The following is a 21,664-nucleotide window of genomic DNA, read 5'->3' on the forward strand; positions in this document are numbered from 1 at the left end:
GTCGAGCGGGAAAACAGGGACGACGGTTACCACGCGCGCGTGGCACCCACTCTCCTGACATGAAGTGCAACCGCCGCAGGCGGCATGATGACACCCGTGCCAGGGGTCAACTCAAACGTCGCCCTCAGCGACTTATCTCACCAACCTGTCAGAGGTTCAAATTTCGAAGTTTCCCGCCATAAAACGTGCAAGTAACTTCATGCAGAAGTCACATGAGTCGCGCCAGATATACGTAAACTACTAATACCTCGCGCGCTTAAAAGGACAAGCAAGATATCACTCGACACCTGCCTAGTACCTGCGCACCGAAACAACAGTTTCTACATGCGCCTTACAAGTCAGGACCAAAAGGACAATTTCCCTTCTCTTATTTTTATTAAGTCCAGAGCTCCAACCACTTGCGTTGCGCATGGTGCAGCACTGGACTGGGGGGACTTGAAGGGGTATGGTCCCAAAAAGTCGCGCAAACCTCATAGCAGGTTGCACGTAAGACCATACTCCTTAGCATAACAACTTGATAATAACAACCTCGCGCGGCTCACATCACATTGTGACTTATCCCCGCGCGAGGAAGAGCGCATAATAAACTCAGATAGCAACACTTAGCATAAAAACAACGGCATAAGTGAGCACACTAGCCCCGCGCGGGTTAGTTGCCATCAAACAAAATCCTCTCCATAGGAAGACGCGCTGTTACCTACAGAGGTACACAGGGTACAAGTGGCAGTAAAAAGAACCAATGAGCGTCCAGCAGGCTCTGTTCAATCGTGCGCCACGATCTTCTGACGATAAGTACACAAGGACGCCTACATGGCACCAATCAAGAGACGGGGACAACTGTCCCACGATCTCCACTTGTCTGCTGATGACAGAAGGGACAACAAGGCCGACAACAATGACACGTGGCTCCAATCAAGGTGCGCCAGCACCGACGAGCATCTAGAAGCCACTAAGCAGTCGAGGCCAGCAAGGCAAAGAGCATATTCGTTGTTGTCCGTTTCTGGCCCAAGGCCCATCAGCCCACAACCTCTTACACCTCTCCGGCTATAAATAGAGACCTTCATTCCTCAGGTTATTCATCCTATTCTCTCGGCTCTTACTCTTAACTACTTAATTACTCTCAAAGCAGTCGCTTATTCTCACGCCGGAGCCCGGTTAAGAGGGAAACCCCCACATTCCCCTCTTAACGAGTAACGGTGTTCTGTTTTGCAGGTTGATTAACCAGTCGAAGCTCAAATACCTTAAGGAAGATTAACCACTATGATAGGAACATAAACCCCTCTAATTAATACCTTAATTAGATCACTGTTTCTTCAGTACGTAAACTCATAAGGGTACGTTACTAGTAGAAGATAATGATTACTTTTCAAAAATACATAAATATACACACAAAAAATCTATGATTCATCGGACAAGTAAGCAATAGTTGTCTTGCTATAAAAAATCGAGCTTGGTATTTAGAGCGTTCACATCCATTCCATCAATTTTTCACCCTAAATTCCACTAAAAAACACTACATCTTCTTTCTCCTTTTCAATTAAATAATATTTTTATACCTTTATCATTACATTTTCTTTCTCCTCTACTCACAATCACTTTCAAAATATATTAAAAAATTATAGGGGGTGAACAGTGTCCCCTGAAATATACAGATGAACAGTAACATTTTCTCTCTTCTCCACTCACAACCACTTTTTATACTCTTTATATTATAAAAACTCCACTCACATATTATTAAACAGTTTATGTCTTTATTTTAGTAGATATGACATTGGTGGTTTATGTCAAGGTTTTCAAGCTAGCACTAAGAGATTTGAATTGATATTTTTATACTTTGTGATAAAAAAAATACCCACCAAAATTATATTAACTTTAAACTCGGGTCGTCTCTGAAAATACGGGTGCTCAGTACGAATAGAAAAAATGGACCCCTATTATATAAGCTTATTAGGGAGGACGGAGCGTCCCGTGATGAGGATGTGGCAACGCATCGAACAGCGTTATACACCACCGCCACTCCCTCATATCACGCGTGGAAAAGTTTAAGCGTGCACATGATCACGTGCGGGGATTTGATGCGATTCAATTGTTTTGTTTTTTTATGAATGATTTTGATAGTATTAATCATAAAATTTGCATAAATGAAAACATATGACTACATACATGTAATCATAGAAATTACATAAGAATTACATATATGTAATGGCATAAATTACATATGTGTAATGATATAATTTGCTTAGCATTCAGCTTTAGTGTTTGGTTATTCTTTTTATTATATTTCTTATTTATTTTTGAGACTAATAGCTTTAGTTTATATTTGATATGTTTCTTGTAAAGTGTGATTTAATAGTAATATATTTAGTTGATTGAAGGAACGAAAAGAAAAGAAAAGAAGAATACAGAAAAGTATAATGGTTTGGTTAAAATATATAACAAGAAGACTAATAGATGGTATAGTGTGTTGGTAAAAAAAAAGAGTAAAGTCGTTTTTGAGTCTATGTGGTTTGTGCATTTTAACTATTTGAATCTAAAAACTAAACATGTTTTGATTTGAGTCTCTGTGGTTTGTATTTTTAACCCTTTGAATCCAAAACGCAAACCTCATCCAAATCATGGACTAAAAGGGTTGGATTCAAAGAGTTAAAAATACAAACCACAAGGACTCAAAGGGTTGGATGAGGTTTCATTTTCGATTCAAATGGTTAAAAATACAAACCACAAGGACTCAAATCAAGACAAATTTGGTTTTTAGATTCAAATAGTTAAAATGCACAAACCACAGGGACACAAAAACGACTTTACTCTTAAAAAAACAACATATAAGTAAAAGCATGCATATTTTTTGTAAATGTAATTAAAGTGTGTTGGGATCTAATAGCTAAAGTATGTTGCTTAATGCTTCTTTCATAAGGCAACTAGGCAAGGCCCCATTAAAAGTGGGAAAATTTTGAAAATTGACGCCCTTCTATAATTGATGAATATTTAAACACTTATTTAAAAAGTATATTCAATATAAAAAAATGTCATATTGTAAGCATGCTGATGATCTTTTCACATGGTTTTGCTTAATCAGCCTACCAAAATTATTAAACAAATTACGTGATCTAGAAACCCTTTTTCAAAGAATTAACATGAAAATTATTGTGGTTATAGTAAGTACTCATGTTGTATACAAAACATAACTTTTATAATTAACAAATTACACATGTCGTTATAGTGATTTTGAATTTTTGTCTTTATAGTGGTTTAACCACACATTGTAATGATAGATTTTTTATAAGCACACATATACACATTAAACTTACCGTTATAAAAGTTAAACGATCAGCTTAGACATGATGTTGTAATCAACAATGCATAAGACATCTTACGAAAAAAAAACCCTGCGATGGACATATCTACAATTGTATATTGACCAGGGGCGGAACCAGTGTAGTGTTAGCCGTAGCGCGGGCTACGGCTCAACTTTTTGCCGAAATGTAAAACAAATGTTATTTCTCAGTTTTATGTATTCGAATAACCCCGAATGTAATACTAGGATACCCCTGAGTGTACTATTAGAGAGATGGATAAGAAAAATAAAATATTTGGAAGAAGATAGGCGACCGGAGTTGCAGATACCAACGGAGAAGAAGACTGTGTTTTATTGTTTTTAAAACAAAAAGATAAAACCCTTTGTTTTTATGTGAATCCTTTTCTTCTCTTGACTTCATACAAAAAGAAAATCTATGATCCGCCACTGAATGTACGGTAAAAAAAATTGCTTTGTTTTATAAATGTACGGTAAAAAAAAAATTTAGGATACCCCTGAATTTTTCTTCTAGTTCCACCACTGATATTGACATTATACAATTTGTCACTTGTTGATAATTAATCAATTTGGCTAATCAAACAAGTTATCATGAATTGTTTATCGATAATACATGTTGGATCATGAATTGTTTATAGATAATACATGTTGGATGATACATAAATTGGTTTGGTTTATCAACTGTTTGAGTTAAGTTGATCTACTGAATATCACAAGATTGTTTAATCCAACCAAATAACTCTTGGATAAATACGGTATGGTTTTGTTTCTTTTGATGTCACCAGAGACATTGTTGCTACAATGAAAATCAGACTAAGCTTTAGGGTTAAGCCGATTCTAGCATTTACCAAGATCTTAACTTCCAACATATAGATAAACTCGTTAGAATGTGACTTCCCTCCGACGACCAAATCAATATGTATCAACATCATTCCTAAGATCTAACTTCCAATATATAGATAAACTCGTTAGAATGTGACTTCCCACCGACGATCAAATCAATATGTATCAAAATCGACAAATTATGCATGCATGTTTGTATACAACGTGTATTTAGCAATATATTGAGGAAATTGTAAATGTCATAGAGAAAAAAAATGCTATAAAGAGAAAACATGGGAGAGAGCTCCTCCATGGCTCCATCAAATGGCAAGGTGGAGATATGGGACAAATAAAGCGCTACAGGCCAAGACTACTTTGGCACATGCTTAAACGCTAAACTCAACCGAAGGGCCACATCATCACCATAGCCTTAAATAATATGTTTTGGTAGTTGTTTAAGTGAGGAGTGCGAACAATGTTACCACATTGTTTAAATTGGATTACGTGTGCATTTCGAGTCGGGGTCTCACTGAAAGCAATCTCTCTATTCCTACGAGGTAGAGGTAAGTAAGGCTGTCTACATCTTACCCTCCTCAAACAGTGGGGGTGAACCCACAGCTTCTCATATTTAGAGATCAAATTCGTAAAGCAGACATAAGGAACGTCGGTGTACTTATCTCTTGAGTCTACTTAAACTGTTTTTTTTTTTTTTAATCTACTCTTACCCAATAAATGAGTACTAGCGGGCCTTGGCCCAATACCAGCTTCGTTTCTTTTACTTCCCAATTCCCATTTTGCCCATTACCAACCTTGTTGATGTTCACTGTTTAGGGGTCCATTACCCAGAGAGACTACTGAGTACTGAGTAGCATTTATAGTCTTTTCTTTTTCAAGTGATACGTACAGTTTAATACTTTAATAAAATCAAACCTTTTTAAGTAGTTGGATGATATACATACACTTTATATAAACATTTTCTTTAATCCAACTCAAACCAGTAAAAACACCATATGTGAACCATCTCTTGCTTTTTTTTAACGACAGATTAATCCTTATTGTTTGTGTGACTTGAACTCAAGATCTCCTCTCCACCAAACTCGGATATTTAAAGACTTTGTCTTTGCCATGAACTACCACCCCATTGTTAAACCATCTGTTGTTAATTGGTTAATTTGATTACACTAAACACTATCGTTATTGACAGTTTGACACTGTACGCTTTAACCCTCCTAAACCTCAATATATAGTTTATATAAATCAAAACTTGATTTTATAATAATAATAAAAATAATATTATTATTATTATGTAAATAAATAGCTAGTTTCTATATATACAAAAAATTATATATTACATAAATTAATCATCGCCATACAGTAACCAAAACCTCAATTACACGGGCCGTGGGAAGCTTATGCTCATGTTATTAGTTGATTAGGTTACTTTTTTTTCTTTTGTCTTGAAAAAGGTTGTTTTTTCTGTTGGTCATAGAGGTGTAAACGAGCCGAGTTGGAGTACGACTAAGCTCGGGCTCGGCTTGTTATGTTTTTATGAAGCTCGAGCTCGGCTCTGTTCGAGCCTACTTATTTGAGCTCAAGCTATTTTGATAACAAACGAGCTAAAGACTCGGCTCGAGTCCGCTTCAATATCACTTAATCGAGTCAAAGCTCGGCTCGAGTTAGGCTCGCAATGTTATTTTCATTATTATCAATTTATATTATATATATAAAAAACTTAAATTTTGTTTGGGTTCGTTTAGGCTTGCGAGCGTAAACGAGCTTTGTATTTCAGGCTCGAGCTCGGGTTCGATAACTAAGCGAGCTCTTTTTTAGGTTCGAGCTCGGGCTCGGGCTCATTAAGGATTAGCTCGTTCAAGCTTTTAACCGAGTCGATAACAAACAAGCAAGGTTTGATGCAAAACTACTATCGAGCCGGGAGTCTCACTGGAAGCAGTCTCTCTATTCCTGACGGGTATCGTCTACATCTTACCTTTCTCAGACCCTAACTTAGCTTTGCTATTGGTGGGATTTCCTAAAACGATCAATACTACGATGAAAAGAGTTTGTTGGATAGAGTAGAAAAATTAGAAATACATCTTTACGTAAAAACTGAAATTCGTTGATCTCAATATCTCGGATCACGGGTTTGTTTGCCATCTTCTTTCCCCTTCCTTATATTTCCAATAACCAGAGCAACAATCATGACCTTCAATGGCGATCACAAACGCCTCTTCTCTGCTAAAATGCGCCACTACCATGGCTTTTCCCTCTGCAGCCGTTCTTCTCTCACGGCATCCTCCTTCCGCTCTTCAATTCACTCTTCCTTCTCATCACCTCATCCTCAATTCCACCAATTTCACTTCTCTCACTCCAGTTTCCGCCGCATCAAATGATTCTGTTCGTACCTCGGATCATCATCAGGTAACAAATGTCATTTACGATCACTAATCACCGTGTTTATGGATATTATAGCTTAATGCTTATGTAGTTATGTGTATAATTATTATTACTTTTAGAATTCAATTATTTAGGTTTAAGAAACTGTGATGTGAAGTTTGGTTATGAAGAATACAGAATGATTAGAAGTCAATTATTAGGTTTTGACCGTCACGATTATAATATAGGTTTAAGAAATTGTGAACTTGTGAAGTGAATGTAGGTTATGTAGTAGAATACATAATGATCATGTTTTAACCTGATTTGAATTATATTCTGTAGGTAGTTGAAACTGTCTCGGATGAACGAGATTTTGCAGGCACGCCACATGTTCCGGTTTATGTTATGCTACCAGTGAGTTTGTTAACAGTTATAATGTACATTATTATTAATGGATCTATTCTAGAAACACTTGTAATCGTGATATTGCGTTTTGTTTTCGGTTTATGTGAAATTTAGTTGGGGATGATTAACCTGGAGTGTGAGCTGGTTGATGTTGATGATCTTAGAGATCAGTTAAGAACGCTGAAGTCGATTAATGTTGATGGTGTAATGGTTGATACATGGTGGGGGATTGTAGAGGCTAACGAGCCTCAACGGTATAACTGGAAAGGCTACAAGCAACTCTTTTCGATAGTGCGTGAATTGGATCTTAAGTTACAGGTTGTAATGTCGTTTCATGAATGTGGAGGTAATGTTGGTGACGATGTTCATATTCCATTGCCTAAATGGATACGAGACATTGGTCAAGAAAATCCGGATATTTATTTCACTGATAGAGATGGAAGGCGAAACTCCGAAGGCCTTACTTGGGGAATCGATAAGGAACGTGTTTTGAGAGGCCGTACTGCTGTTGAGGTATTAGATTATGCATGCATACATGCTCCACTGTGACATTTAACAATATAGAAATTAATACTTGTTTTGTGCATAATATTTGCAGGTATACTTTGAGTATATGAGAAGCTTTCGGGTTGAATTTGATGAATTCTTCCAGGATGGGAGCATTACCGAGATTGAAATCGGTTTAGGTGCTTGTGGAGAATTGCGTTACCCTTCTTACCCTGCGAAACATGGTTGGGAATATCCTGGTATTGGTGAATTCCAGGTACTTATGTATCAATAAAGTTTTATGGCCAATTGCTTCTTCTTTTGAGTTTTGATTTACGAAATCTGTTTTGCCTTGCAGTGCTATGATAAATACCTAAGAAAGTGTCTTGAGAAAGCTGCAGAAGCAAGAGGACACTCGTTTTGGGGTAGACCACCTGATAATGCAGGCTCTTATAACTCCCAGCCTCAGGATACCAGATTCTTTTGTGACGGTGGTGAATACGATAGCGCGTACGGCAGATTTTTTCTAAAATGGTACTCCCAGTATCTCATTGATCATGGTGATAGAGTACTATCTATGGCCAATTTAGCCTTCGAAGACACTCCCATTGCTGTAAAGGTAAAGTCAATTATTCGACACTGGTCAAATTGTAACCAACCTGTATCATTGCATTTTCTATATATTATTAAATTCACCTGAAAGTTTTCATGGATGATCAGTTATCAGGTATCCATTGGTGGTACAAAACCGCCAGCCATGCGGCTGAACTGACAGCTGGATTCTACAACCGGGCCAACCGTGATGGCTATGCTCCAATTGTGTCGATGTTAAAGAAGCATGAAACTGCTTTAAACTTTACATGTGTTGAATTGCGTACGTTGGACCAGCAAGAGGGCTTTCCGGAAGCAATGGTTGACCCTGAAGGGTTAGTTTGGCAGGTAGTTTTAACAGGTCACTCTAGTTAATTTTTAACTGCTGTATTTTTTTTTATATAATTTGTATTGTTTTTTTAAATGTGTTTTAGGTACTGAATGCTGCATGGGATGCCGATATACCAGTTGCAAGTGAAAATGCACTTCCATGCTATGATAGACAAGGGTATAACAAGATATTAGAACATGCAAAACCGAGAAATGATCCAGATGGTAGACATTTATCTGCTTTTACCTACCTTAGGCTCAATCAAGCTCTCCTTGAAGAACATAACTTGAGGGAATTTCAACTATTTGTCAAGAGAATGCATGGTAAATCTTCCTTCCATTTGATATTTGAAATTTTGTCGATTTTAAATTTAACGTTTTCATAAAACCATGTCCTTTATCAAAATCATTTGATTAAAGAAGTGGTAAATAGAAGTATGAATGTCTATGCATCAATCACCCCTAGCTAATATGTTATGTTGATGATCCTCATGTAATAATAAATTTGTTTCGTTTTAACAGGTGAAGCTGTGGAGGATCTTTAAGACTTGATCCAACTTACCTGGTAAACTACACCTTAATGGTAGATTGGTATGCTATGTAAAAGCTGAAATCTTTTTGAAATTCTTAAGTAAGGTCCTTTGAATATGAACCCTGTGTCCATTTACAATCAGTGACAAATCGGAAGTGTCGTTGATATTGATTTCCATAATATAATCGATTAATTTTGACCTGTCACTAAGGACGGGTTGTCGCACAACATGATCGTTATCAACAAAATGTTTGTTAGTCGCATATTATAAAAGAGTCAAGTGACTAATTAGTGACTATATTGCTTCTAGAACAAAGGGTTTATGTAAATGAAGAATGGAAGATAGGTCAGGTGTTTTCTTCTTATTTGGCTCTTATTTATATGTTACTTCAACCCTTGGGATAACAATACATCGAACCATGACAATGGTTTGTTAACAACTACCATTTGAACCATCATGGCCATTCCTTTGTAATTGCCACTTACCACACGTCCCTTTGAATTGTGTTGAACTAATGCGAACCCACCCTTTGAACCAAAAAAGTGTGACTTTTGAGTCTTCTCACCATCGATTTGAACCCATGCAAATCGCCACTCGGATTACCTCAACGATTTGAATCAATAAACCAAGTGAGTCCAATTGCAACTATCATAATTGTCTCCTAACCCAAAGTAATATAAATATTTTGTCTATTTGCCTAACCCAAAGTAATATAAAAGTTGGAGTCCATGAGTTGGATATACCATAATTGAAATGGAAGGACTTAACTATAAGACTGGAGGGTGTGGAGGGCTCCATCATGCCACCTTAGCCATGTATAGCGCCATAGGGGCTCCATCACCACACCTAGGTTGTTAAGGAGGGGGCTCCATTGTTGTGGCTTCATCATGGTAGCGCCACTTTTGTTTTGATTGAGATGAAGGCTTGGTTAAATGGGGGGCGCTATAGCTTGAAGGGGCTTTATCCCACACCCTTCAAGTTAAGGGGAGAGGCCTGTGTGACGTGACGTTGACATGACGTTGATAAAGCCCCTCCCACACCCTCCAGCCTAATGATAGAACTCTAGAGCAAATGTTATTATATTAAAAACTGAATAGAACATGAAGAACTCAATGCTATCCCGTCACATTTTTTTTCTTTCAAAGAAATGAAAATGTGGTATACGTTAATGTAGTAAAGGCATCGAAACTCAAGAAGTAGATTTTGAAGGTGACATGTCTTTGTAAGTTGTAACGATATTAGCTACCTTGTGATATTCAGCTTCAACATTAGAATACAATATTATACTTACGTGTGAACTTTTAACATGATATAAAAACACATGAACACAATAAGAGAATTACGAGCTTTATTTTAGTATTAACGAGTTAAAGTAAGTCCAGACCCACGAAACACTTTTAGCTAAATGGACATAAGTTCAAGTTAACCTAACGAGTCCACAAGTAAACCCACTTTTTTCATATATTTTTCAAAGATCATCATCTATATCTATATCTGTATCTATATTTATTATAATTATCAACTTGCGTGAATAGTACCTTGACTTTTTTTCTTTTTTTTTTTTAATCTTTTTTGTGTTTTTGTCTTTTTATATACTTTTACTTTTCAAGTTTTAGCATTTATACTTACAACCCTTTAACTTTGTAATCAAATTTTACGTGTTTTTATGTATGCTTATTATTATGTACGTTTTCGGTTGATCTACGTTTTGATGTGACTTTTGGTATAAATTCAAGTTGATTTATATTTTGACATAAAATTTTCCATGAAATGAGTTGGGTCAAATATAACATGTTCTTATAGTTATTATTACGTACGTTTTCGATTGGTCTACGTTTTGACGTGACTTCTATTTATTCCCAGAAATGAGTCGGGACAAATACAATACGCTCCGTGCTTATTTTTATGTACGTTTTTAGTTGTTCTTCGTTATGACGTAATTCTTTTTCGAAAACCAGTCAGGTCAAATATAATACGTTTTCTTTAGAGGGTAAAAGTAAATATACTTTGTTAGGCATTTTAAATCAAGACTTAAAAAGAACATTGAGTATTAAGTTTTTGTGTTTCTTTAATATGATATGAAAAATAAAATCTACTTTTTAGGCTAACAAATCATGTTTGTGTCACCTCACGAATACATGTACCCGTTTAGTTTTTGTGTCTTAACATAATCTTTGCATTCATGACATGTTTAACCCGTCATATCGCGAACAATACCATACCCGTATACATAAAAAAAAGTATATTTTTAACAACATTTGGTGTAACAAAGTGTATAAAAAACCAAACGCATGAACCAGAAAATATGATTTTGGGGGTATTTTGGTCACACACCCAATCCTCATGGCCCCATTATTCCCGCACGCACAAATCGTGTGACTCACACGTTTGGTTTCATATGCTTCACACACACCCAATCCCTTCACACGAGTGCCTCTAACCTAATCTCGCCGGAAAAAAAACATTTTCCCCCCTTTTTCGGTACCTCCGGCGTCCTTTTTTCTCCGGCGGATGCTGATCTCCGGCGACCTCCTCTCTCTCTAGATCTCTTATCATGTTATTCGCGACGGAGGTGTCGCTATTGCTATTGCTATCGCAACGTCTTTTGCCCTAGCTTTATGAAGAAGAAGATGGACAGTTTTGATGATGTAATGGTGACGAAATTCTTCAATTCTTCACCTTTTGATGAATTTTAATAGAAATTGTTTCAATTTTGATGTTGAGAGTGTTATAATTAGTTTGTGATTTGTTGAATGTTGCTGAATTTAGCTGTTTTTGTTTAGGAATTATGCTAGATTATTATAATTGTGATTTTTGACATAATTGATCTTTTTTTGTGTATTTTTTGACATGAAAAAAATGTGTAAAAAATCATACTTTTGAATGTGTAGATTGTAGGTAATGATAATTTGATGCTTTTATATAATTGGAATTGTATTCTGCCACTAGAATTATTTAATTTGATTTAAAAAGGGGGGTTTGTGTGTTTTTGATTTCTTTATCAAGTAAAATATATCTACTTTATTGATTTTAGATAGAAATTGTAATGAATATAAAGTGTTTTATTAATTTAAGTTTGATGATGAATTGTTAATATGTGACAGAATCTATGGTGCTGATCATGGAGGGATTTTTATAGCATTTTGAGGGCTTAGTAACACCCTCACACGCTCAGAGTCTGCAAATATATGGAAACAGAAATGCAGAGGTTCGGGACAAGTGAAGAAGACGATGAAGACATGGGGTTGGATGTGAAAGAAGAAGGTGAGAATGATGAAGATGATGACGAAAGGAACTCGACACCATCAATGGTAGGTGTTGACGGTGGACTTGTTACATCAAACAGAACCAATAACAGGTTTCAGCATCAACATCAACATCAACATCAGCAGCAGTTTCAAGATCAGTTGACCCCACAAGGAGGTGGTCAGAGACGGTGTAGACCGACAGAAGAAAAGGAGAGAACAAAACTTCGGGAACGGCAACGGAGAGCGATAACTGCAAAGATCTTGGCAGGACTTAGAAGACACGGGAATTATAATCTTAGGGTTAGAGCCGATATTAATGATGTGATTGCAGCCCTGGCTAGAGAAGCTGGTTGGGTTGTTCTTCCTGATGGAACCACCTTTCCTTCAAGATCACAGGTATCATTTGTCTATGGTCAAGATAAATTCAGCTATTTGTGTCAAAATGTCGTGATGCTTCTGTCGCTTTTTGTTATCAACAAGTACATTCATTATCCACATGGAGCACACAATAGTCAGGCCTTGCTGGCTGTTACTATCTTGCATTAAATTCCTTAGCTAGAGCAATAATTGCACATATGCCTAGTTTGTCATACACACATTAATATGTATGTATTTAGTTAGCATTCTAAATTATAATTGTTTCATAAAGGATTAGTGTATTGATTATTTGATTAAATACGTGAAAACGGTAATATGATGTTATAATGTACAGGGTGTGAGACCTGCTACTGGGGCATCAACTACGGTGGTAACTTCATCCACCTCGTTGCCACTGCAGCAGAACCAAGTGGCTTCTCTTAGAGGGATCTCTTCCACCTGTCAAATCGGGATGAATGACGAGGCATGCCAAATGAAGGGTCTCTATGGTCCTTCATCTTCTGCTTATGACACCTCAGCAAGTACTCATTCACAATCGTCTCAAATGCTGGGAGTTGAAGTTGATGGTCAGGATGATCCAATTATAGGAGTTTCTGTAGATACTGTTGGCGGTAGGCAGGTTTGAGGATGATTTCTATGTTTTCTTTTCGTTTTCAGAGCATGTTATCATTATGTATATATTGTTTACTATATGTTCTTAACTTCTTTAGGTTGACATGCGGTCAAAGTTACAAGAACGTGATTTTGCTGGTACTCCTTATGTTCCTGTTTATGTATCACTTCCTGTAAGTCCATATATTTTTGTTGTATGGTTTTTAATTAAGGACTTATTGGACAATATCTAGGAAAAAGAATATTTTCAAATGTGTATGTGATGTATTACTAATCCGTCTACAGTTGGGATCCATTAATATGAAGTGTGAGCTTGTTGATCCTGATAATCTTCTGAAGCAATTAAGGATCTTGAAGTCAATTAACGTTGATGGTGTAATGATCGACTGTTGGTGGGGCATAGTGGAAGCACATGTTCCACAAGAATACAACTGGAAGGGATATAAAAGACTATTCCAGATGGCGCGTGAGCTTAAATTCAAGTTGCAGGTACAAATTTTGTCAAGCGCTTCTGTTAACAACGAGTATTTCCAAACCAAAACCAATGATTATTACCTACATTGCCTCAGGTAGTGATGTCTTTTCATGAATGCGGAGGAAATGTGGGTGATGACGTGTGTATACCGCTACCACATTGGGTGGCTGAGATCGGTCGAAGCAACCCAGACATATTTTTCACAGATAGATCCGGAAGACACAACCCAGAGTGTCTCTCATGGGGGATTGACAAAGAACGTGTTCTAAGAGGCCGAACAGCTTCAGAGGTACTAATATTGAATCTAATAATATTATTTTTCGTGACATGTTAGTGTGCACATTAAGGTCACCGTCTCTATCTGGCATGTTAATGTTGTCAAAACATGATGTAGGTTTACTTTGACTACATGAGAAGCTTTCGGGTTGAATTTGACGACTACTTTGTAGATGGAACCATCTCAATGATTGAAATTGGATTAGGTCCATGTGGTGAACTACGATATCCATCTAATCCTGTAAAGCATGGTTGGAGATATCCAGGTGTTGGTGAATTTCAGGTAATTATTTGTATTGTTTTCCTTGAATAACATTTACATTGAATCGTGTGATTTTGAACAATTAAAATGTTGGTTTTTCAGTGTTATGATCGGTATATGTTGAAGAGCCTGACAAAGGCAGCTGAGTCGCGGGGGCACTCGTTCTGGGCAAGAGGACCGGAAAACGCAGGTTCCTATAATTCTCGGCCGCGTGAAACTGGATTCTTTTGTAATGGAGGAGATTACGATAGCTATTATGGCAGGTTCTTCCTCAATTGGTATTCTCAGCTTTTGACCAATCATGCTGATCGTGTTCTTTCTCTTGCCAAATTTGCTTTTGAAGGAACTTTCATTACCGTAAAGGTCAGTTGACTTTAAAAAAATAACCTTTTTCTTGAAATTAGTATGAAGATAAAACTATTTCTTATATATATATTTTTTTCATTTGTGAGTAGCTACCAGGGATTCATTGGTGGTACAAGACCGAAAGTCATGCTGCCGAGTTAACTGCTGGATTTTACAACCCATCTAACCGTGACGGGTATGCTCCGGTTATGGAAATGTTAAAGAAGCACGAGGTTGCGTTAAACTTTACATTGGCTCAAATGGGCATCTCGGATCCGCACATGGACTCCTCAGAAGTGCTTGAAGATCCCGATGGTTTAGCTTGGCAAGTAAGTATACGAAACGGGCTAAGATGTAAAATTTTGTTTTGTAGTTGGAAATGATTCAACGTTTTTCTGGAAATCAGGTGATGAATGCGGCGTGGGATTCTTGCATACCGATTATAAGCGAGAATTCTCTTCCATGTGTTGATAAAGTAAGTTATAATCATGTACTTGAGAAGGCTAAGCCTCAGAATGATCCAGACGGAAGGCATTATTCTGCTTTTACTTACCTTAGACTTGGTCCACTTCTCATGGAACCTCATAATATTATGGAGTTCGAACGATTTATCAAGAGAATGCATGGTAAACTTCACTAATCACATCTAATTCATATGTTGTAAGAATCGTTTCTGCATTTCTTCTGATGATTATTTGACTTTATTGTTTGATGGGCTCGATTGCAGGAGAGGCAGTTCTTGAAATACATGCGTAGACCAACGTGACGTCGTTTGGAACACAAGATGTGCATTATTATATATACTAACCCGATCACAGTGGGAAACTCCGGTCCTATTTTGTGTTGCTGTAAATGTGAATACAAGTGTAGAAATCCAGGTCTACTCGAAGAAACAGAAGGTATATTAATTAGTGAGTTTAGTGGCTTATTAATGATAGTGACATTTGAGATTATTTGTCGATACACTTGAAATTTGCAGAAATTAAATGAGATTTCAGCTTATTTATGTTCTCTACTTTTAATACTTTATATTCTTAACTTAGGATTTTTAGTAGGGATGTATATCTTGTCGGGTTAACAGGTTGGACCGGATAACTTGAACACAATATGTATATTTACTTTGTACCCAGCACATCAATCCTAACATGGGCATACTAAAAACTGTGTAACCCGAGATAAAACGGGTCAGCAAGTAAAAACAGTTGTTGTTGGGTTGTAAACGGATTGACAGTTAAACCTCTGTATTTTTTTTAATTAATATTTTAAAAGATTTTAACTTCATGTTTGATTTTAGTACAACCAAAATATGACATGTGGTACTACAATTAAAAGTTGGTAATTAACAAGTATCATAAAGATTGAATTTATATATATTCTTTAACAGCAATTAATAATTATTTCTTTAAAAGCAATGTTCTCGTGGATAGTTAATAACTAAATTCGAAAAACAGTATAAATACTTAATAAAATGTCGAGTATCAAAGAGGTTGAACTTCGAGTGAATACTAGTTCTCATTTTATATTTTTAATAAAGTGATCATTTTCATACAACTCAAAACCTATGCAACAACATAACAAATTAGTTAAGGGATGAGAAATTCCGTACCAAATACTAGTAGAGTATTCGGTTTTGAATTTAGCTCAATTTCGGTATCGGTCCTGTGCAGCATGGTACCGGTTTGAGACTTTTAACGGTACTGTACCATACCAGTACCGATCAAACATACATGGTATTCGATCTTGTTTTTAGCTAAATCTCAGTATCGGTACTATTCAGTACCAGTGGCGAACCCAGAAATTATTTGTTGGGGGTGCGGATGAGGTGTTCAACCATATTTTCAAGGGGTGCGATCGGGTTTTTTTCCTAAAATATACACTAAATTTTTTTTTCCAAGGGGTGCGGCCGCCCATCCTAGCCAAAGGGTAGGTCCGCCCCTGTTCAGTACTGGTTCGGTCCAGCATCAGTACTGATGTTATCCCTAACATTAGTAACGTCTAGTGAAAACAACTCGCATCTTCTAATAATTTTCGACACAACAAAAAACTACTTTTTTAATTAAATATACTTGAAATGGACGAACCAATGTTGAAAATGAGCCAGTGGACCATCTAACAAGCACCAACCAAGCCAGAGCCGGCCCTATGTGTATATAAACCTAGGCCCAAGCCTAGGGCCACCAAATTTGAAGGGCCACCAAATTTTCTAATAGATCAGGCCCAAATCTCTCATCTATGAACATTATATAAACCTAATAACCCAATTCTAATAGATCAGGGGTGTATTTGCCAATTTGAATCTCATGTTTAGGGATTATGCTTATTTCATTAGTTGCTGATTTTAAGTTGTTAAATTAGGGCTAATTTGATGATTTTAAGTTGTTGAATTAGGGCTAATTTGCTGATTTCAGTTTGTTATTTAGGTCTTTAGGGCTTATTTGATTATTTTAAATTGTTGAATTAGGGTTGATTTTAAGTTGTTGAATTAGGGCTAATTTGTTGAATTGGGGCTAATTACGATAATTTCATCAAACAATTTGCCTCGGTTAAAGCTAGAAAAGTAGTTTTTATTTAAAGATATACTATAATTATAGAAAACATATGACTTTCAAAAAAAATATGCGAATTATAAACTTTTTAGTTTATAATTGCCGGTCCCAAGCCCGGATAAATGAGGAGGGTTTTGTTACTAAATATGTTGAAAATGATAATTTTGCAAAAGGGCCACCACTTCGTAGTTCGATTAGGGCCTCCGAAAACGTAGGAACGGCACTGAACCAAGCTATAACTAAGAAACTATACAAATGCATGAATCAAAAGAATGGTGACTGCAGATAACATATTCTTCCAAAAAAGTGTTTCTGTTTACTTTTCAATACCAATTGGTCTTCAACACCATTTGACCCGATTCATCAGTCTCAAAAAGCCGACCCGCTAACTCATCCCAGTTTTCTCTCCTTCTTGATGACCCGATCGGAGGAGTGTCTTCTGGAACATTCCGGAAGGTTCCATATTCGCTGGGCGAGTAAGCTTCCGGAACTTCGAGTGCAGCAGCCTTTGCTAATGCTGCTTTGTGTTCCTCTGAATGCTCAACGGCTATTGATGAACTTCTTTCCATTCTCTGTTGTGGTGGGATATCCATCACTCGATCTTTCTCCTTCAATGTCTGATCTATCACAAGATTAAATGTTTTAGGTTCGTTTATTTAACCCATTTATTTCACGTCAACAAGAATTTCGAAAAACTTGATAAAAAATCATAACCAAATCACTCCCATAATTAGGAGTACTAGATGTCGCAAAACAGGCCCGGCCAGCAGACTAACGGGTCAAAATGAGAAAATTGTCTGTTTTACATTTTCTTAAATAACTAGTGTCATTTATAATAACAAAAAAAAAACATTATTTCAATAATAATACCAATAATAAATGATTTTAAGAGGTTTATGTTGGGGAATTTTCAGTAACCGGACGATCAGAGAGGCGTGTAATCACTCTCAGATCAAATTATTTCGGTGGTTCACCCGAATAATTCAATCGGATACAACTCTGATTTCGAGAACTTGAACTAGTGTATGTTGTTTGTGTGTATTGATGAACCAGAAAAATTGTGATCAAAAAATGAATACGAAAATTGGGTTTTGGGGTGTAACTGCCCAATGGCAGTTAACTCTAATTTTAGGACAAAACTGCCATTTCGAAATTGTGGCAAAATTCAGAAAATAAAATTTTCTGACACATTTTTATTAAAGCAATTTTCTGGCTCGACCCCAGCCAGGGGCTCTGCCCCTTGGACCCCGCCAGGGGCTGCCGCCCCTTGGACCCTGCTCCCAGGGGCGCTGCCCCCTTGGAACCCCCGTAGAGTACGGGCTCCGCCCATACACTTCGAATAATAATAATAACTCAACCAAGCGTGCACTCCCGCACCTCCTAACTTGCTTGATGTGTATTATTATTCGCTTTGATCACCAAGTCAATCCCCCGATTACACTAAAATATCTAACAGTTTATGCATTAGAGATACACTTAGGCCGCAACATTCAATCTGTTAGGCAAAAACCCATTTTTTAAGTCATTGATATTTTTTTTACATACACGTTACAGATAAAACATAATCATAATAAAATCAATTTTGGAATCACACCTCTACAACCCGTCATTTTGTGATATTCAATTTATCATAGCCAATAAGCAACCAAATTATTATTGTTTTGCAGAAACGGCTACATTTATATTATAAATTATTTTGATGCAGACGTTGTAGAAAACCGTAAACTTATTGCTATTTGCAGTATCATTATGTTGACTTGTATTTTCAGATCGTTTTCCAAAAAAAAAAAAAAAAAGAAAACCAAAATTAGTTCTAAACTCAAAAATGTATCTTTTTGACCTCGAAAGTCAAATTATTTGCTTCTTACATATTAAAATACGCCTCTGCATCCATCAAATCAGTTCTTGTCATCTTATTTGAATAATGCAAACACACAGGTGACAATAAAACATTATTTATAAACGACTACATGATCAAAGAGCATTGAGGACTTACATCGAGTGCATTTGTAAACTCACGTTCCATGAGAGCAATAGAATGATCGCTAAGAACATGACATGAGAGAACCATGTGCTCAAATCTCCCGTCTACAGGTACCGCTGTTTTCACGACAGGAGAAATTCTCCCAACTCTGCAAAACGGCAGATAGGTAATTTAGCTTGAAATATGACCAAAAATACAAATACTGCGCTCATATCCCTCATACGTCTATATGTATGCACTACTAGGGGTGCAAACGAGCCTAGCGGCTCGTGAGCTACTCGAGATCGGCTCGAGAAAAAGCTTGAAACGAGCCGAGCCTTATTGAGCCCGAGCCGAGCTTGAGCCTCAAAACAAAGCTCGTTTGTTTATCGAGCCCGAGCTCGAGCCTCACATGTGAAGCTCGTTAGGCTCGTCGAGCCTTATCGAGCCTTAGTGTAAACGAGCCAAGTCGAGCCAAGCTTATTTAAACTTTTTTACAAGCCGACCTCGAACCTAAAAATAAGCTTATTTAGTAAACGAGCCCGAGCCCGAGCTTTACTTATCGAGCTCGCAAGCCTAAAAAGTCTATTATTTATATTATTTTTATTTAATATACTAATTAATAGATAATAAACGAGCCGAGCCCGAGCCGAGCTCGAGCTTGATAAAATACAAACGAGCCGAGCTTGAGCTTTGAAAACAAAGCTCGAATCGAGCCGAGCTCGAGCCCGAGCTCTCATAAGTTAATCGAGCTCGAGCTCGAGCCTGGCCGAGCTCGGGCTCGGCTCGGATCGGCTCGTTTGCACCCCTCACTACCATTACAATATATTTTATTTTCCTATTTTACCTAAAGATGATTATAGTATATGAAAAGATGACGTGGCATACCCGAATGGCTTCCTTACAATAACATGATAAAGGCGGCCAGGTGCATATAAGCGCCTTGGATCTTGAAGCATGTGCTCCTGTAGTGTGCATGTTTCCTTTATGCATGTGCCACATAGTATGCATGGGAAACTGCAAACCAAAAAGACGGTAATTTTTTCACATAATGGAATTAGAATGTCTTTCTTAAGGATCCATATACAACTAGAATAAAATTAACTAAAACATCTTTTTGAAAAGAATATTAAATAAAACTTTAATACGAAACTTTAACCAGAAGCATACCAAAAAAGTGACTTGAAGAGTACTTCCAACGCTACACTTGTTCGAGGCATGAAATCATCCTGGTTCAATAAAGATAAGCTTATTAGATCAATTAAATGACCCTCAACCCAATTTGACCCGACACCCATCTTTCCACCTATGATGAAAAGCAACCAAGGAACCATTATCATAAAAACATATGCAGCAATATCTTTACCTGAAGAACGACGGAATTGATTACATCAGCATATCTCACAGCCAAATTTAGCGACACACACCTAGCCGGAGCAATCGCAAAACATTTTATCCTCTTCCTCTCAATATTCCCAATCCTATCCCGGTTTTTGACCACCAACATGGTCAACAAAGTGACCACCCCTGCCCCTAACGAATGACCAGCAAAAGTCAAAGTATAATCCTCATACTTTTCAACCAACTCTTTCAAAACCTCACATTCATTCTCAAACACCCATTGAGCCGCCTTCAGTAACCCGTTATGAACATATCCGCCATCAAACTTCGTCTGCCCTAATTTATCATCAAGTAATAGCAAATAATCGCTTTCTTTCGCTAAATTAAGCCCACTGATTAACAAAAATATTTCTTTATTATCTTTATCGATGTATATCATGTAAGGAGACACCTTCCCTTGATTTTCGTCATAATCTTTTTTCAAAACCACCATATCCGGATCAATTCCGTATCCTCCCGGCGGGGCCCAAAGAGGGTTACGAATGTCAAACTCGTAAACAGCTAAAATATATCTACAAATTCTCGGAACCGGTTCGAATTCACTCGCAGTGGCAAAACCCCAATTCTCACTTTCGTGTCCCGCCGTGTAAAGACATTTTTTCCACGCCCAACGCGCACATCCCAAACAGTATACACATTCAAGAATTGGACAAGGGCAACCACAAACAAGTGACATTTTTTTATTAACAAATCAAGGAAACCCCTAAAACAACCAGTGATATCACTCTTTTATAACAAAGGATCATGGGTTGAATCTATAAAACCTTTTAAAGATCAAAAAAAATTGCATACAGAATTTCCCAACATTACTACTATAAAACCGGAATCTTTAATAAAAAATTAAAAAAAAAAAAAAACTATCAAATTTAGGGAGAAATAAGAATTATATGAACTGGGTGAGGGATCAATCAAGTGGGTATGAATAAAAATTGGAACTTGATGGTTTCCTCAAGAAACAACAACTGATTCTTGGACTTATGATAACAATATTGATCAAGAACATAAAGGGTAAAAGATAGACAAACCGGGTAGTGAATTTCCAGCTAAAATCTGAATATGGGCATTGATGTAATCAGTTTGATGTGGAACAGAGAGTAGATTAAAGAAACATCACCTGAAATTGTGAAGGAAGACAGTTGGAATTTGATCGGAAACGAGTGAAAAACCCTAAAATAAATTAGGGGGAAACAATAGTTGTAGCAGGTAGTGATTGGAGTGGCGTATTAAAAACGTGGACTTGGTTGAATCAACGAAGAATCTAGACTGGCATATGCCTGCCACGACCCCCTAAAACTAATGTAACTT

General features: G+C 37.0%; 3 protein-coding genes across 4 annotated transcripts; 2 read left to right on the plus strand and 1 right to left on the minus strand.

Moving 5' to 3' along the window:
* The first annotated feature begins 6,262 nt into the window (after positions 1 to 6,262).
* LOC110937618 (beta-amylase 2, chloroplastic) lies at positions 6,263 to 9,029 on the plus strand. The gene is made up of 8 exons (XM_022180062.2): positions 6,263 to 6,553; positions 6,851 to 6,922; positions 7,028 to 7,426; positions 7,512 to 7,676; positions 7,758 to 8,018; positions 8,120 to 8,338; positions 8,425 to 8,644; positions 8,843 to 9,029. The coding sequence occupies exons 1-8, from the start codon at positions 6,344 to 6,346 to the stop codon at positions 8,863 to 8,865; spliced, it is 1,569 nt and encodes a 522-aa protein (XP_022035754.1). The 5' UTR covers positions 6,263 to 6,343; the 3' UTR covers positions 8,866 to 9,029.
* A 2,084-nt stretch (positions 9,030 to 11,113) lies between these two features.
* LOC110937616 (beta-amylase 7) lies at positions 11,114 to 15,460 on the plus strand. Of its 2 annotated transcripts, none has more exons than XM_022180060.2 (11): positions 11,114 to 11,501; positions 11,958 to 12,497; positions 12,814 to 13,098; positions 13,190 to 13,264; positions 13,377 to 13,580; positions 13,661 to 13,855; positions 13,961 to 14,125; positions 14,207 to 14,467; positions 14,560 to 14,778; positions 14,856 to 15,075; positions 15,177 to 15,460. In XM_022180060.2, exons 2-11 carry the CDS (start codon positions 12,042 to 12,044, stop codon positions 15,203 to 15,205), a joined length of 2,109 nt encoding a protein of 702 aa, XP_022035752.1. In that variant the 5' UTR covers positions 11,114 to 11,501; positions 11,958 to 12,041; the 3' UTR covers positions 15,206 to 15,460. The 2 variants fall into 2 exon arrangements, with proteins under 2 accessions (XP_022035752.1, XP_022035753.1); XM_022180061.2 differs by having other exon boundaries at positions 11,119 to 11,507.
* A 1,028-nt stretch (positions 15,461 to 16,488) lies between these two features.
* On the minus strand, positions 16,489 to 21,664 carry LOC118491179. The gene is made up of 6 exons (XM_035988714.1): positions 20,325 to 21,664; positions 20,129 to 20,187; positions 19,847 to 19,975; positions 18,992 to 19,127; positions 17,225 to 17,612; positions 16,489 to 16,573 (listed from the first exon to the last, which is right to left on the minus strand). The coding sequence occupies exons 1-5, from the start codon at positions 21,033 to 21,035 to the stop codon at positions 17,319 to 17,321; spliced, it is 1,329 nt and encodes a 442-aa protein (XP_035844607.1). The 5' UTR covers positions 21,036 to 21,664; the 3' UTR covers positions 16,489 to 16,573; positions 17,225 to 17,318.

This window comes from Helianthus annuus, chromosome 4, assembly GCF_002127325.2.
Source record: "Helianthus annuus cultivar XRQ/B chromosome 4, HanXRQr2.0-SUNRISE, whole genome shotgun sequence".
Taxonomy (NCBI): Eukaryota; Viridiplantae; Streptophyta; class Magnoliopsida; order Asterales; family Asteraceae; genus Helianthus; species Helianthus annuus.

Coding starts and splice junctions, on each gene's coding strand:
- LOC110937618 (XM_022180062.2), top strand. CDS start 6,344: ATGGCGATCACAAACGCCTCTTCTCTGCTAAAATGCGCCACTACCATG. Junction 8,339..8,424: donor CTGAAGGGTTAGTTTGGCAG/GTAGTTTTAACA, acceptor AATGTGTTTTAG/GTACTGAATGCTGCATGGGA. Junction 8,645..8,842: donor ATTTGTCAAGAGAATGCATG/GTAAATCTTCCT, acceptor TCGTTTTAACAG/GTGAAGCTGTGGAGGATCTT.
- LOC110937616 (XM_022180060.2), top strand. CDS start 12,042: ATGGAAACAGAAATGCAGAGGTTCGGGACAAGTGAAGAAGACGATGAA. Junction 12,498..12,813: donor CCTTTCCTTCAAGATCACAG/GTATCATTTGTC, acceptor TATAATGTACAG/GGTGTGAGACCTGCTACTGG. Junction 15,076..15,176: donor ATTTATCAAGAGAATGCATG/GTAAACTTCACT, acceptor GCTCGATTGCAG/GAGAGGCAGTTCTTGAAATA.
- LOC118491179 (XM_035988714.1), bottom strand. CDS start 21,035: ATGTCACTTGTTTGTGGTTGCCCTTGTCCAATTCTTGAATGTGTATAC. Junction 19,976..20,128: donor CTCTTCAAGTCACTTTTTTG/GTATGCTTCTGG, acceptor TTTGGTTTGCAG/TTTCCCATGCATACTATGTG. Junction 17,613..18,991: donor AGTTTACAAATGCACTCGAT/GTAAGTCCTCAA, acceptor GTGATAGATCAG/ACATTGAAGGAGAAAGATCG.